Source organism: Papio anubis, chromosome 9 (genome assembly GCF_008728515.1).
Source record: "Papio anubis isolate 15944 chromosome 9, Panubis1.0, whole genome shotgun sequence".
Lineage (NCBI taxonomy): Eukaryota > Metazoa > Chordata > Mammalia > Primates > Cercopithecidae > Papio > Papio anubis.
In genome coordinates, this window is record NC_044984.1 from 50,422,421 (window position 1) to 50,438,798 (window position 16,378).

General features: G+C 44.3%; 2 protein-coding genes across 8 annotated transcripts in view; one reads left to right on the plus strand and one right to left on the minus strand.

Annotated features, from left to right (window-relative positions):
* SARNP (SAP domain containing ribonucleoprotein) overlaps nt 1-12,969 on the minus strand; it is a 68,573-nt gene extending 55,604 nt beyond the window's left edge. For 2 of the 6 annotated variants that reach the window (XR_001892709.3, XM_017945937.3), the window contains exon 1: nt 12,765-12,952. Coding sequence is in view for 4 of the 6 variants with exons in the window: in XM_017945937.3 (XP_017801426.1) it covers nt 12,765-12,800 (36 nt within the window). In the remaining 2 variants the exon portion in view is untranslated. Of the gene's footprint in view, nt 1-12,764 lie in introns of all 6 variants that reach the window. The other 4 variants (XR_002515659.1, XM_021922485.2, XM_021922487.2 and 1 more) reach the window with 4 other exon arrangements.
* A 42-nt stretch (nt 12,970-13,011) lies between these two features.
* ORMDL2 (ORMDL sphingolipid biosynthesis regulator 2) lies at nt 13,012-16,297 on the plus strand. 2 transcript variants are annotated; one of them, XM_003906545.4, is made up of 4 exons: nt 13,012-13,212; nt 14,097-14,271; nt 14,768-14,919; nt 15,699-16,297. In XM_003906545.4, the coding sequence occupies exons 2-4, from the start codon at nt 14,098-14,100 to the stop codon at nt 15,832-15,834; spliced, it is 462 nt and encodes a 153-aa protein (XP_003906594.1). In that variant the 5' UTR covers nt 13,012-13,212; nt 14,097; the 3' UTR covers nt 15,835-16,297. The 2 variants fall into 2 exon arrangements, with proteins under 2 accessions (XP_003906594.1, XP_021778180.1); XM_021922488.2 differs by lacking the exon at nt 13,012-13,212 and having other exon boundaries at nt 13,223-14,271.
* Nucleotides 16,298-16,378: the final 81 nt, after the last annotated feature.

Here is a 16,378-nt window from a genome sequence, read left to right on the forward strand (position 1 = left end):
AGAAGGTTAACAGTATGATTTGCTACCTGTAAGTCATAGGTAACTAAAATATAGACTCCATAATAAATGATGTAATGGCCTTACTGGGCTCTATATTCTTATTTTATGAAGCACAATGACATGCTGACCCAGGAGAACAAGCAGGAAAGAAAGGCTCCAGAAATTCTATATGCAGATCAACACACAGATAGATGTCTGGTCTGAAAGATGACCTTTTTTGTTTTGAAGCACAGATCTATGACCAATCAGAAGCTAGAAGGCAGATTCCTATAGACAAAAAATTTTACAACTATGGAGTATTCCCTGCATCTCTACATTTTTCAGCCAGGGGAACATTTCATAATGAAGAGTGGAGAGTTTTTTCTATTTTTAAAATATATCACAATGACTGGTAAAGCATTTAGTGAGTGGGGCAGGCAGGAGGGGATGTTACGAACAGAAGTGCCCAACCCAACAAGCCGAAAGCAACCTCTACTGAGGAACATGGTAGGTAACCATCCATTAAAAATTATTTTTAGGCCGGGGACAGTGGCTCACGCCTGTTACAGCACTTTGGGAGGCCAAGGCGGGCAGATCATCTGAGGTCAGGAGTTCAACAGCAGCCTAGCTAACATGGTGAAACCCCATCTCTACTAAAAATACAAAACTAGGCTGGGTGCGGTGGCTCACGCCTATAACCCCAGCACTTTGGGGCGCCTAGGTGGGCAGATCAACTGAAGTCAGGAGTTCAAGACCAACTTGGTCAACATGGTGAAACCCTGTCTCTACTAAAAATACAAATATTAGCTGGGCGTGGTGGCAGGCACCTATAATCCCAGCTATTCAGGAGGCTGAGGCAATAGAATTGCTTAAACCCAGGAGGCGGAGGTTGCAGTGAGCCGAAATCGTGCCACTGCACTCCAGCAGGTGAAAGAGTGAGACTGTCTCAAAAAAATAAATAAAAATTAAAATATAAAATACAAAACTAGTCAGGCATGGTGGCGCATGCCTGTAATCCCAGCTATTCAGGAGGCTGAGGCAGGAGAACGGCTTGAACCTGGGACGCAGAGGTGGCAGGGAGCTGAGATCGCGCCATTGCGCTCTAGCCTGGATGCCAAGAACGAAATTATGTCTCAAAAAAAAAAAAAAAATTATTTTTAAGGCTTTAGCCTGTTTAAAAAAAAAAATGACTGCAGAGTGACTGGAGAGCATAGACTCTGAAGCCAGACTACTTAGGTTAGAATTCCAATTTTACTACTTGCAACCTTATATGAATAACTTCACCTCTCTGTGCCTCAGTTTCCTTACTTGTGAAATAGGAACAATAACAGTACCTATTTCATAGGGTTGTTATGAAGATTAAGTAAAAAAAAAAAAAAAAAAAAAATTTTTTTTTTTTTTTTGAGACGGAGTCTCGCTCTGTCGCCCAGGCTGGAGTGCAGTGGCGCGATCTCGGCTCACCGCAAGCTCCGCCTCCTGGGTTCACACCATTCTCCTGCCTCAGCCTCCCGAGTAGCTGGGACTACAGGCGCCCGCCACCTCGCCCGGCTAGTTTTTTTGTATTTTTTTTTAGTAGAGACGGGGTTTCACCGTGTTAGCCAGGATGGTCTCGATCTCCTGACCTCGTGATCCGCCCGTCTCAGCCTCCCAAAGTGCTGGGATTACAGGCTTGAGCCACCGCGCCCGGCTATATTTTTATACATATAATGAGGATCATTAGGTCAAGAGGATCATGAGGTCAAGAGATCCAGACCATCCTGGCTAGCACGGTGAAACCCTATCTCTACTAAATATATACATATATATTTTTTTGTTTGTTTTTTTAATGAGACGAAGTCTCACCATATCACTCAAGCTGGAGTGCAGCGGCACGACCTCAGCTTCTGCAACCTCTGCCCCCCGGGTTCAAGCGATTCTCCTGCCTCAGCCTCCCGAGCAGCTGGGACTACAGGCGCACGCCACCGTACCCATCTAATTTTTGTATTTTTAGTACAGATGGGGTTTCACCATATCGGCCAGGCTGGTCTCGAATTCCTGACCTTGTGATCCGCCTGCCTCGGCCTCCCAAAGTGTTGCGATTACAGGCATGAGCCACCACGCCCGGCCTTAAATCAAAAATTCTATCAAGCATTTAGAACAGTGCCTGACAGCTAGTAAGTGCTTTATATTTATTAAGTACTAAATCACTGGTCTCAGATTTCATAGTTTCACAGATTAATATATTTTTATTTTATTTATTTATTTTTAGAGACAGTGGTCTCGCCATGTTGCCCGGGCTGAACTTAAACTATTGAACTCAACTAATCCTCCCACTCCAAACTCCGGCTGGGACTACAGGTACACACCACTGTGCCCAGCTCAATGTACTTTTACATAGATAGGCTGATAAGGTTGCTTTTTACAACATTACAATCAGGTCATGGAGCAATACTTTTGCAATAACAATAAAAATCAATTACTACAAAAATGAGCACACACTTGGATATCGCAGTGCTATCAAACTGCTATAAAACTTTCTAAAAGCTTACACTCAATTTTTGTATTTATTTCACCACTAACCAGGAACAGCTAGTTCATGGACCAGCAGAGGCCTGTGAACTATACCTTAAATAACATTATAAGTCATCTTTAATGTCCCTTTATTAAGTAAGAATCTTGATTTCCGTGGCTTATGCTTACAATCCCAGTCCCTTGTGAGGCCAAGGCAGGAGGACTACCTGAACCCAGAAGTTTGAGACCAGCCTGGGCAACACCATGAGATGCCATCTCTATTAAAAAAAAAAAGTTTTTTTGGTCGGGAACGGTGGCTCACGCCTTTGGGAGTGATCCCAGCACTTTGGGAGGCCGAGGCGGGCGGATCATGAGGTCAAGAGATTGAAACCTTCCTGGCTAGCATGGTGAAACCCTGTCTCTACTAAAAATACAAAAAATTAAAAAAAAAAAAATTAGCTGGGCGTGATGGGGGGCACCTGTAGTCCCAGCTACTCGGGAGGCTGAGGCAGGAGAATAGCGTGAACCTGGGAGGCAGAGCTTGCAGTGAGCCGAGATCGTACCACTGCATTTCAGCCTGGGTGACAGAGCGAGACTCCGTCTCCAAAAAAAAATTTTTTTTTTTAAAAGAATCTTGTTCTTTCTCACGCTGATACTTTATTTTCTTTCCAGTTCCTGGAGAACAAGTCATTCGATTTTAATTACACTTTAAATTTTTTGTTAGTTTGTTATAAAAGTATTATGTTCACTGTAGAATAGTTAGAAAATTCTGAAAAGTTTAGAGGAAAATAAGTGTCATATGTAATCCCGGCACTTACAGATCACTTAACATTTACATATATCATTTGTAGGGAGGCGTGAGCCACTGCGCTCAGCCTACATACAGCTTTTATATAACGTTGTACGACTTCTTTTGTCATACAGTGAGTTCTTCTCATATACTAGGACATTATTTTAAAAGGGAAACAGAGGCTGGGCATGGTGGCTCATGCCTGTAGTCCCTGCACGTTGGAAGGCTGAGTCAGGAGGACAGCTTTGAGCCCAGGAGTTCAAGAACAGCCTGGGCAATAGAGTGAGACCCTGTTCCTAAAAAAAAAATATATATATTTTTTTTAATTAGTCACACAAGGTAGCACATGCCTGTGGTCCCAACTACTAGGGAAGCCGAGGTGGGAGGAACGCTTGAACCTGGGAGGTCAAGGCTGCTATATAACTGTGATCACAGCATTGTACTCCAGCCTGGGCAACACAGTGATACCTGGCAAAGAAAGATGGCGGAAGGAAGGAAGGAAGGAAGGACAGACAGAAGGAAGGAAGGAAGGGAAAGAGAGAAAGAAAGAGAAAGAGAGAAAGAAAGAGAAAGAAAGAAAAGAAAGAAAGAAAAAAAGAAGGAAAGAAAGAAAGAAAGAAGGAAAGAAAGAAAGAAAAGAAAGATAGAAAGAAAGAAAGAAAAGATTAATAAAAACATAAAATAGCTGAAAATGATGTCATTTCTTTTTGCACATATTTCAGCACAATTACATTAGCAGAACTAAAACCTTTTAAAACTTAAAATAGGACTAACACAAAATCTTACTCCATTTTTCTAAATTGATTTGATTTGATTTGAAATGTTTTGACTCCAGCACTTTGGGAGGCTGGAGGTAGGCGGATCACTTGAGTCCAGGAGTTCGAGACCAGCCTGGGCAACATGTTGAAACCCCATCTCTACTAAAAATACAAAAACAGGCAAGCATGGTGGCATGCGCCTGTAGTCCCAGCTACCGGAGGGGCTAAGGCTGGAGGATGGCCTGAGTCCAAGAAGTCATCAAGGCTGCAGTGAGCTGAGATCATGCCACTGCACTCCAGCTTGGGTGACAAAGGGAGACTCTGTCTCAAAACAAACAAAAAATATTTTAACAGGTATACTGAATGAATTGTATGGTACATGAATTATATCTCAGTAAGGCTACTGAAGAAAAAAAAAAAAATTCAGCCGAGCATAGTCGCATGTGCCTACAGTCCCAGCTACTAAGGTGGCTGAGGTGGAAAGATCACTTGGATCTGGGAGGCTGAGGTTGCAATGAGCCATGATCATGCCACTGCACTCCAGCCTGGGCAACATAGCAAGACCTTGTCCCAAGAAGAAAATAAGCAAAAAAAAACCCAGCTAGGTAGGCATAGTGGTTCACATCTGTCATCCTAGTACTTTGGGAGGTCAACAAAGGAGGATCACTTGAGCCTAGGAGTTCAAGACCAGTCTGGGCAACACAGTGAGACCCTGTCTCTCAAAAAACAAAAAACTCGCTGAGCATGGTAGTGCACACTTGTAGTCCTAGCTACTCGGGAGGCTAAGGCAGGAGCATCACTTGAGTCCAGGAGGTTGAGGCTACAGTAAGCCATGATCACACCACTGCACTCCAGTCTGGGTGACAGAGGGGAGACCCTGTCTCCAAAAAAAAAAAAAAAAAAAGTTATAGAACGTTCTATATAGGACACTAACATTAATGTAAAAAATAATACACACATGTCTCTGTATAATGTATATAAACAAGATGTCTGGAGAAGAAACAGTTAAGTTGACACTGGTTGAATCTGAGAAGAGGAAGCTAGTTCGGGAAAAGTGTAGGAAAGAAACTTTTTACCATACACTCTTTTGTGAACTTGTGCATGATTACCCATTCAAAAAATTTTTTAAATCTTATTTTTCAAGGTCAATAAAGCATTCTCTATTCTACCTATCCAACCCACAGAGAAAGGACATATCAACTTACCCCCATAACACATTTGACATTAATCATGCATTGCCCTGTGATTTCTATTTATGTTTATTTTGACTCAGGGTTTTGCTCTGTTGCCCAGACTGGAATGCAGCAGCGTGATCATGGCTCACTGCAGCCTTGACCTCTGGGGCTCAAACAATCCTCCTGCCTCAGCCTCCTATATAGCTGGGACCACAGGTGTGTGCCACCACAGCCAACTAATTTTTTGATTTCCTGTAGAGATGAGGTCTTACTATGTTGCCCAGGCTGTTCTTAAACTCCTGGGCTCAAGTGATCTTCCTGCCTCAGCCTCCCAAAGTGTTGGTTAGGATTATAGGCATGAGACACCATGCCCAGCTTGCCCTGTGATTTCTTCTAATTAACTGATCTTGAATTTTTTTTTTTTTTTTTTTTGAGACTCAGTTTCGCCCTTGTCACTCAGGCTGGAGTGCAGTGGCACAATCTTGGCTCACTGCAACCTCCGTCTCTCCGGTTCAAGCAATTCTCCTGCTTCAGCTTCCCGAGTGGCTGGGATTACAGGCACGCACCACCATGCCAAGCTAATTTTGTATTTTTAGAAGAGATGGGATTTCACCATGTTGGTCAGGCTGGTCTTGAACTCCTGACCTCAGGTGATCTTCCCACCTCGGCCTCTCAAAGGGCTGGGATTACAGGTGTGAGCCACCACACCCGGCCAAACTTTGATTAAAATATTTTATCAGAAATATTTTTCATGTTGGCTAGGCGTGGTGGCTCACGCCTGTATTCCCAGCACTTTGGGAGGCCAAGGCGGGCGGATCACCTGAGGTCAAGAGTTCAAGACCAGCCTGGCCAACATGGTGAAACCCTGTCTCTACTAAAAATACAAAAATTAGCTGGGCGTGGTGGCAGGCACCTGTAAACCCAGCTACTCGGGAGGCTGAGGCAGGAGGAGAAGGGCTTAAGCCCAGGAGGCAGAGGTTGCAGTGAGCTGAGACCACGTCATTGCACTCCAGCCTGGGTGACAGAGCAAGAGTCCATCTCAAAAAAAAAAAAAAAAATCATCTTTTTCATGTTATGTCAATGTATAGTTTGTAAATTCTTTGAAGGCAGAAATGTTTTATATCACCTATAACATATATGATAGGAACTCAAAATCTTTACAAGGAACCTAAGTGGTTGGTATTACAATTAGGCTTAAAGAAATTCAATAACTTGCTTAAATATCACACAGCTTGGCCAGATGTGGTGGCTCATGCCTGTAATCCCAGCACTTTGGGAGGCTGAGGTGGGAGGATTGCTCAAAGCCAGGAGTTTGAGGCCAGCCTGGAAAACACAGGGAGACTCGGTCTCTACAGAAAATTAAAAAATACACAGTTCAGGTGTGGTGGTGTGCCCCTGTAGTCCCACCTACTGGGTGGGAGCAGAGGCTGAGGTGGATCACTTGAGTCCAGGAAGACTGAGGCTGCAGTGACCCCTGATTATGCCACTACACTCCAGCCTGGGAGAAAAAGCAAGACACTGTCTCAAAAAACAAACAAACCACAGCTTGTAAACAGTAGGCCAATATACCAGCTCAAGTGTCTCTCATTTATGCCCAATATTAACTGCCAAAGTCTTGGCACTTCTTTCTTTCATTCTCTTCTCCTCAGCCTCCTTGCTAGCTCTTCTTCCACCCAAACCTGTAAATATTCACTAAGATTCCTTCTTTGCGCCTCTTGTCATTCCACTTATATCAAAGGCTAATTCACTTCCTGATCTCAATGAGCAGCAAAGTCTATCAGCATTATCTTTAAAATATATCCAGAATCAAACCCTTCTCACCACTGCAGATGCTACTACTCTAGTCTTTCTTTCATACAGATTATTGTCAAAACTTTTCAGCCCTTGCCTCACTACAGCTTATTCTCAACAAAGTAACAGTGATCGTTTGAAAATTTAAGTCAGAACATGTCACTCCTCTAGTCAAACATCATCCACTGGTTTCCTATCTCACTAAGGGTAAAAGGCTGAATCCTATCACCTAAAAGGTCCTACAAGTTTGCCCTCCCCTACCATTACCTTATTACCATTGCTCACTCTGATAAGCCAAACTGGTCTTGTACTATTCCTCTAACACTTTGCACATAGCTCATTCCTTCACCTCCTTAAAGTCTTTTTGTAATCATCTCCTTGTTAATGAGGCCTTCCCCAGTCACCCTATTTAAAATTACAATACCCTTCCCATTGTACTCCCTATTCCTTTCTCCTATTTTTCTCTATGTGCCTTATCAATCACCATTTGACATACCATAAATTTTACTTTTTATTTTGCCTTCCCTCAGTAAAATGCAAGCTCTATGAGAGCAAGGATTTTGTCTGTCTTGTACACTGCTGTATCTCTGGCACCCACAGTAACTGGGACATGGCAGGTGCTCCATATTTTCTGAATAAACCAAGTCTGCATCATCAGCTTTCAGCTCTTGAGTGAAAGACCCACGTTTCCAACTGACTACCTGACATCTCCAAGTGGATGTCCCACAGACACCTAAGCCTCAAACTAAACTTATCTCTTCTGCACAAAACTGGCTTCTTCTCCTCCAACCCAGACTAAAGGTATCACTGCCCAAACCCTGGAGTCATCTTTCAATCTTCCCATATCTAACTGATCTATAAATACTTGAAATTCTACTACATCCTAAATGTCTTTCAAATTCATTCCCATTCTTTCGAACTCTTGATATGCTTATTCACTCGATAAATCATTATTGAGCGCCTACTGTGTATCAGGTATTATCTTGGATACAGGCAAATAATCATGAGCAAAACAGAGTCCTTTCCCATTCGGAGCTTACAATCTTGCAGGGAGGGAACAAGCCAATCAATGATCAGATAGTGTTTGGTTGATTTTTTTTTTTTGAGACAGTCTCACTCTGTTGCTCAGACTTGGAGTGCAATGGCGCGATCTCAGGTCCTGTAACCTCTGCCTCCCGGGTTCAAGCGATTCTCCTGTCTCAGTTTCCCAAGTAGCTGGGGTTTCAGGTGCACGCCACCAGGCCTGGCTAATTTTGGTATTTTTAGTAGAGATGGGGTTTTACCACGTTGGTCAGACTGGTCTTGAACTCCTGACCTCATGATCCGCCCACCTCAGCCTCCCAAAGTGCTGGGATTACAGGCATGAGCCACTGCGCCCAGCATGTTCAGCTGATTTTTAAACAACATACAGGGTCCTATGAAACTATATAAAAAGTGGCCTGACCATGTGTGTGGATAGAACAGAGAAAGTTTCCTTGGGTAAATAATATTTGAGTGAAACACCTGAAAGGGGTGTAGTAATTAATTAGATAAAGGTGTTAGGGAGGAAGGCTGGCAGAAGTACTACAGCCAAAAGAAAACTCCAACTGCAGCATATGTGAAGGTTCTGGGTTGAGGTAAGAAGGAGAAGCAGTGTACAATGATTAAGAACAGGAATTCTGGAGACAGGATGCCTGGATTTTTTTTTTTTTTTTTTTTTGAGACGGAGTTTCACTTTTGTTGCCCAGGCTGGAGAGCTATGGCGCCATCTCGGCTCACCGCAACCTCCGCCTACCAGGTTCAAGCGATTCTCCTGCCTCAGCCTCCCGAATAGCTGGGATTACAGGCATGCGCCACCACGTCCAGCTAATTTTGTATTTTTAGTAAAGACAGGGTTTCTCCATGTTGGTCAGGCTGGTCTGGAACTCCCGACCTCAGGTGATCCACCCGCCTCATCCTCCCAAAGTACTGGGATTACAGGCGTGAGCCACCACGCCCAGCCTGCTTGGATTTAATATACCACATATTAGCTGTGCAACCAAAGCAAGTTACTCAGTTACTCTCTCTGAGCTACAGTTTTTCTGATTTTCAAATGAGGATAATATAAGTATTTACCTTATAGGGTTATTATGAGAATTAAATCAGTGCATGCAAATGGCTTCAAACAGTGCTTTGCCACATAATAAATGCTAAGTGTTAGCAACTGATGAAGACAATCATTCTGAAGAAATGAAATAAAATAAGGCCGCAGTAGTTGAAGTGTTAGTAACTATACCGCAGAGACTGGCAGGGACATAATTTGAAGGTTTTAAGCAGAGGAATGACTCTGAAAATAAACATCTAAGTGGTGAAATCACTCCCCCTACAAATCCCATCTGCCAACAGAATACAAGCTGATCACATCAAGCTCTTCCTTTCAAACTTCCAAAGGCTCCCAGCCCTACTTATTACATGACAAAGGCCAGAATTCCTTATACAACTTAGAAAGCCCTTTTCAACATCACTTTTGATTTACCTTTATAGTTTACCTATTTTCCTTTCCAAACTATCTTCAACCACCAATGTATTTCCTCACTTCACTTTCCAATACAAATGTCTCACTATTCTCAACACTCTGACACCACTACCGCTTTCTCCTCTCCTCTGCAATAGTTCCTTTTCTGATGTTTGACTGGATATCTGATACTGTTACAGTTCAAGCCATTTTCATCCACAGTTCAATCTCTCTTTCCAAATGTGTTAGAATGGGCTAAGTGCGGTGGCTCATGCCTATAATCCCAGCACTTTGGGAGGCCAAGGCAAGAGGATCACCTGAGGTCAGTAGTTCAAGTCCAGCCGGGCCAACAACATGGTGAAACCCCGTCTCTACTAAAAATACAAAAATTAGCCAGGCGCGGTGGCACATGCCTGTAATCCCAGCTACTCCGGAAGCTGAGGCATGAGAATCGCTTGAACCTGGTAGGCGGAGGTTGCAGTGAGCCGAGATCTTGCCACTGCACTCCAGCCTGGGTGACAGAGCAAGACTCCATCCTCAATTTAAAAAAAAAAAAAAAAAAAATGCATTTCTACAAAATCCTCAGAAATTTGCTGTTGATATGACATTACATATCAACTCAGATACATACTATGTTTCCTTCCTGCTTCAAAGGTATTCCCTTCCCCTGAAGTTCCATACCAAAGCCCAAAATCTCTTTATGACAATGGAGATATTTTTTTCTTTTTTTTTTTGAGACAAGGTCTCCCTTTGTCACCCAGGCTGAAGTGCAGTGGAGCAATTATCACACAGCTCACTGCAGCCTTGGCCTTCCAGGCTCAAGCAATCCTCCCACCTCAGCCTCTTGAGGAGCTGGGACTACAGGTGTGCGCCACCATGCCCAGCTAATTTTTTAATTTTTTGTAGAGACAGGGTGTCACTATGTTGCCTAAGCTGGTCTCAAATTCCTGGCCTCTGCCTCCCAAAGAGTTGGGATTAGAGGTGTGGGTCACTGGGCCCAGCCACGATTTTTTTCAAAGGCAATAAAACCCCAAGTCAACCCAGAAGTCAGGATCATTGCATCAAGATCGCCAGTGGAACTAACTGCCCTAAAAATCAGAATCAAAGGCATGAGTTCTTTTTTTCTTTTTGAGATGGAGTCTCACTGTCTCCCAGGCTGGAGTGCAGTGCACCACCTCAGCTCACTGCAACCTCCATCCCGGGCTCAAGCGAGTCTTGTGCCTCAGACTCCTCAGTAGCTGGGACTATAGGCACTTGCCATCACACCTGGCTAATTTTCGCATTTTTGGTAGAGGCAGGGTTTCGCCATGTTGCCCAGGCTGGTCTCGAACTCCTGGCCTCAAGCAATCCGCCCACCTCGGCCTCCCAAAGTGCTAGGATTACAGGTGTGAGCCACCACGCCCAGCCAAAGGCATGAGTTCTTAACCAGAGGTCCATGGACTCCTCAGGGCTACAAGGTAGTTTTATGAAGCCCCTCAAACTGCATGCAAAATATGTGTACATGCCTTTTTCTGGGGAGAGGGTCCATACCTTTCATCAGAGTTTCAAAGATATCTGTGACCTCCAAAAGGTTAAGAAGTGCTCTAGAGAAAAAGCAAAGACAAGCAAATGTGATTAAAGAGCGAGTTCTTTTTAGGCTGTCAAGAGTGCCTAATGTTCTCTTAGACTGTAACACTAAAATCAGGTCAGAGGACTTTATGTAAAAGTTACTTATCCAATCAAATACAAATTTAATATAGACCTGACAAATACAGATTTGATGGAAGGAGGAACTCCATAAACCAACACAATCTATAAACGTAAGTAAGTCATCAGGCAGCTGGTGACTTACTCCAGGGATTTCAAAAATAGGACAAATAGGAAGAAAATATTAGCTCTTCTATTCACAGTTCCTTTTTATCTCATTCAAAAATTCCTTTTCTGTGTATGTTTTATAACAGTATGGAAGTATACAATTTCTATAAGTACAGTATATATACACAAAGTGGAGATGATTGCCCAATTTTTTTTTTTTTACTCATCACAATATCAGGAGACCACTGATATAATCTATGCATTTCAGTACCATCAAGTTAACAATAACTCCAGAATAACACAAAAATCCACTAATAGAGTTTAGAATCCAAGAGTAAGAAAACACCAGCTTTCACAGAAAGACTAATTGGGGTCAACTAATAAGTGACTAAAGAAGGGTCCTCTCCCTACCCTTACTACCCTTAAGCTTTCTTAAACAACAACAACAAAAAACAAAACAAAACAAAAAACTCTTCAAGCTTTAAAGGATCACTTTTCAGTTTCAGCTATATCAGCCTGGTTTGTCCAAAACATGTACTGAGAAAACTACTTGTGAAACCACAATCAAGATTATCTTAATTTACCTTAAAAGAAAATACTTTTTAAAGTTTTCTTCTTTTTAATATATTTTTAACGTTTTTATATATCTAGGTGTGAGAAAACTACCAAGATTCTCACAAGACAATTTAAAACAGCTTCTGTGATTCAGTGTCAGCCAATGGTAACACCAGGAGATGCAGGGCCCATCCGAGATATGAAATGGAAAAGAGATAATCTTAACCTTGGAAATGTTTTTCCCAAATATTGCAGGTATGAGTTCTCTATGGTGGTAGGAGATGGTGTGTGAGGAAGGCCGGCGGGCCGAGAGCCGCGTGAGAGAACTCGAAAACTTTTAAATCAGAGGTGTCTGTACTTTTACTATTCTCAAGGTCTCCTCAATCCCAGGCTTCTAAGGCGAGACCGATCTTTTCTGAGAGGCCTCTCCCTGGTTTCAAAATTCGGCCTGGGGGCATAATCCCACCTAGAAAAGGGGAGTGGAAGTATTTTCTGAGTGTCTGGGACCTGTTTAGAGAGAAATACACAAAAATGCCACCATTTGCTAACAGGGGAATCTCAGCTTCGGACGACAGACTGGAAACATCCCAGGGAAGAAAAACGGATCCTGGGTCCGACATGGGGCGAAAAGGAGGGACGAACTGACGTAATGCAGCCCTGAAAAGCAACGAGGAGTATAACAGGTAGCAGGCACTTACACAACCCGATGGGGAAGGATGACGGACGATACAACGATGAAGGGAGCAGAAATAACAAATAAATATAGCAGTAAAACCGTGAGGAGAAATGGGAAATTAGGGAAGGCGTAGTGTGGAAGGGTGGCACAAAAGAGCTACAGTGGGAGCCGAAAAACGAAGTGGAAAAGGCTGCAAAGACAACACGTAGGAGAAGGCGCAAGCCACCCTGTAGAATTCAGTTCCTAGAAAAGTCCAACTCAGCCCTTCCCCGATTCACTGTACCTTCAGCTTATGGAGCTCCACCGTTTCGGTCGCCATCTTGTTACCCCTCACTCCACTAGGCCCCCACCCGCTGCCTGCGCCTCCAGGAGCTCCCGCCTTAGGCGTAGAGATGCAAGACCGACCAATCGTTGTCACTCTTGCTCCCACGCCATACCATCAACTCTTCCCATTGGTCAATAGCTGACGTCGTTCTCACTTCTCTAGGCAGCTTTCCCCACCTCTTTCAAAAGGTGGAACAGGGAAAGGGGCGGGCACTGTATCTTGCGAACGACAGAAATGGCAACCAACTGTGCATCTGCATTACAGATCACCAACCAATGGGTGGTGGCAGCGCTGATTGTGTTCCTCCAATAGGAAAGGGGCAGACGGGGAGGCGTTACTTCCTGGAGACTTCAGGTGTGGTAGCCGGCGCTGCGCCCATAGCCGGGACGGGGATCTGAGCTGGCAGGTAGGGCTGTAAAGACCGTAAGGGTTGCTGAGGAAAAATGGTGGGAGAGGAAAGGGGCGCCGAGGAAGCGGTGACCTAAATATTGAGAGGGGAGCGCTGAAGGGAGCCCTGAAAATACCGACGAACGTGAGGAGGAAGCTGGGAGGGGCATGGGGCGGGCTTAAGGAACTGGCGGTGGGGCTGGGGCGGGCAACAGCCGCTTCCTAACCAGACATCATCAGCTTAAGAGCTACCACAATTTTAAAGAACCGAGTTCAGATAATCACTGCCGCCCCTGGAGTCAGAGCCAAGGCTCCATCTCTCCAGGCGTTGAGCTCAGGTCCCTTCCGAACCCAGTCCAGAAGCCGTGGGCAAGTTGTTGTCGTGCCCCACGCTTGAGAGAAGTAATGGGGATGCTGACTGCTTACATGCCACGGAGGTGTGAGAGAGGGTGGACAAGCCCCAGAGAACAAAGTGGGGACCAGAGTGAGCTTTACTCTGTCATCCCTTCTTAGTGGTTCTTTGATGATTCCATGACTTTCTCCTGGAATACTGGGTGTGCGTGACCTCTTTATGGTTATTAACTTATTCAGGAAAGTCAGATACTCCTATTTCCCTCGCTCACTGAAGGGAGTGCCCCAAGTCTACGTACACCTTCATGTTACAGTTGAAGTGTAAAGATCAGAGCAAAAATGACTATGTCTCTAAAATGTAGTGAGGACTCTTCTTGTCTTTTAAAGTTTTCCCCAAGTTTTCAGTTTTTATTTTCTGCGTGATGGGTAAGTTCTTCATTCCCAGTAGAGTTCAGGGAATTGGGGCTATCTGAGAGACAACTGGGAGAAAGCTCAAAGAGGGGTTGAGAAAAAACTGAGTTGGACTCCTGCCTGATCCCCCATTATGGCTAGGATGAATGTGGGGGTGGCGCACAGCGAAGTAAACCCCAACACTCGAGTGATGAATAGCCGAGGCATCTGGCTGGCCTACATCATCTTGGTAGGACTGCTGCATGTGGTTCTACTCAGCATCCCCTTCTTCAGCATTCCTGTTGTCTGGACCCTGACCAACGTCATCCATAACCTGGTGAGCACTAAACCGCGGCCTTGTACCCACCCCAGGGTTTCCCGACCAAAAGCAAAATAAAATCACCAGGCCGGGCGCGGTGGCTCAAGCCTGTAATCCCAGCACTTTGGGAGGCCGAGACGGGTGGATCACAAGGTCAGGAGATCGAGACCATCCTGGCTAACACGGTGAAACCCCGTCTCTACCAAAAAAATACAAAAAACTAGCCGGGCGAGGTGGCGGGCGCCTGTAGTCCCAGCTACTCGGGAGGCTGAGGCAGGAGAATGGCGTGAACCCGGGAGGCGGAGCTTGCAGTGAGCTGAGATCTGGCCACTGCACTCCAGCCTGGGCAACAGAGCAAGACTCTGTCTCAAAAAAAATTAAAAAATTAAAAAATTAAATAAAATAAAATCACCAATTGTTTGGGGATTTATGTGTTCCTTTTGGGATCTTAACATAATTCTTTGACTGAGGAACTACTCTCTGCCCCTCACACTGCCACCTTCCCTGTTCCCAGGCTATGTATGTCTTCCTTCATACGGTGAAAGGGACACCCTTTGAGACTCCTGACCAAGGAAAGGCTCGGCTGCTGACACACTGGGAGCAAATGGACTATGGGCTCCAGTTTACCTCTTCCCGCAAGTTCCTCAGCATCTCTCCTATTGTGCTGTGAGTCTATGGGGGAAATGAGGATATGCTGGGTTAGAAAGAGCTCCAAGAGCCAGGTAGAAAGGCCCATAGGGAAGCTGTTAAAAAACAGACTACCCATCTAAAAGCCTTTGAAGATATTAAGGTATACTAGTTCTAAGTCTACAGAGAGCAGTAAAATGTAGAAGTCAATGCTGTAATCAAGCATTCCTTGCTGCCTCCTTGGTAGTAAGGAAATGAAAGGACTTAGAAAAGATAAGTGCCAAATAAAACCAAATGATTTTACACTGCCAAAATAAGTAAATCAAGGCAGAACTGATAGTAATCTTCAAAAACACTGTAGGGAGTGGAAGCAAAGAGGACTCTTAACAGTCATACAGACTGAAATAGCTTCAGCCGTCATTTGCCATGTCATTAGCAATTAACAGATACTGACTTATAGTCTCCAGTTAAAGGTGCTATCTCCTGAACCCCAAAGTAAATGCTGTTGATATAGCTGGAATAGTTTTAGATAATCTAGAACAGTAAATATACAGTAAAACTGGTCATTTAAAATAGAAGAGAAAGAGCAGGGCACTGTGGTGCATGCCTGGAGTCCCAGCTGCCTGGGAGGCTATGGCAGAAGGATTGTTTGAGCCCAGGAATTTGAGGTTGTACTGCACGTATCACACCTGTGAATAGCCACTGCACTGCAACCTGGGAAACATAGTGAGAACTGTCTCTTTAAAAAAAAAAAAAAAAAAAAAAGAATATGGATAGGGAAGGCCAACCTCACTCACCCTATTTTTTTCTCTCCCCAGCTATCTCCTGGCCAGCTTCTATACCAAGTATGATGCTGCTCACTTCCTCATCAACACAGCCTCATTGCTCAGTGTACTGCTGCCAAAGTTGCCCCAGTTCCATGGGGTTCGTGTCTTTGGCATCAACAAATACTGAGGGATGGGTTTTGGGACAGCTCCATGGGCATAGGGAAGGCAGTGAAACAGAGGACTATAAAACATCCTTCTCTTATTCTCCATACTGTCTTCTACACCTTGAAAGCGTGAGAACTATACAACCTTTTCCAGACTCCCAGGAAGAGAAGAGATTGGCAAATGGGGCTCCTGGGCCCAGTCCTGCCAGCGGCAAGTTTCTTTGAATCAGGAAGGCAGGTGAGGTAAGGGCCAAATCACTCTCCTCCATAGCAGGAAGCCATTTGGGCAGCTTGTTCAGTGATTACATCTTTCCATATCTTCTACACCTACCACCTTCCAGCTCTGTTTTGCTGTGTATTTTTCTTATAATAATTTTTTCCAGCTATAGCTGCAGTTTAATCAGCAGGAAGGACAGAGAGCTGTCCTCATAAGGCTGGGGGTAGGAAGATGGAATACTGACCTAATGTATAAAACTTAAAACAATTCTCTAGTCCCCTCTCCTTTGGTCCAGTAGGAGGTGCCCTTCACTCTAAGCTTAACACTTCTTGGGAAGGGATTCTCAAATG

Coding starts and splice junctions, on each gene's coding strand:
- ORMDL2 (XM_021922488.2), top strand. CDS start 14,089: ATGGCTAGGATGAATGTGGGGGTGGCGCACAGCGAAGTAAACCCCAAC. Junction 14,272..14,767: donor CCAACGTCATCCATAACCTG/GTGAGCACTAAA, acceptor CCCTGTTCCCAG/GCTATGTATGTCTTCCTTCA. Junction 14,920..15,698: donor AGCATCTCTCCTATTGTGCT/GTGAGTCTATGG, acceptor TTCTCTCCCCAG/CTATCTCCTGGCCAGCTTCT.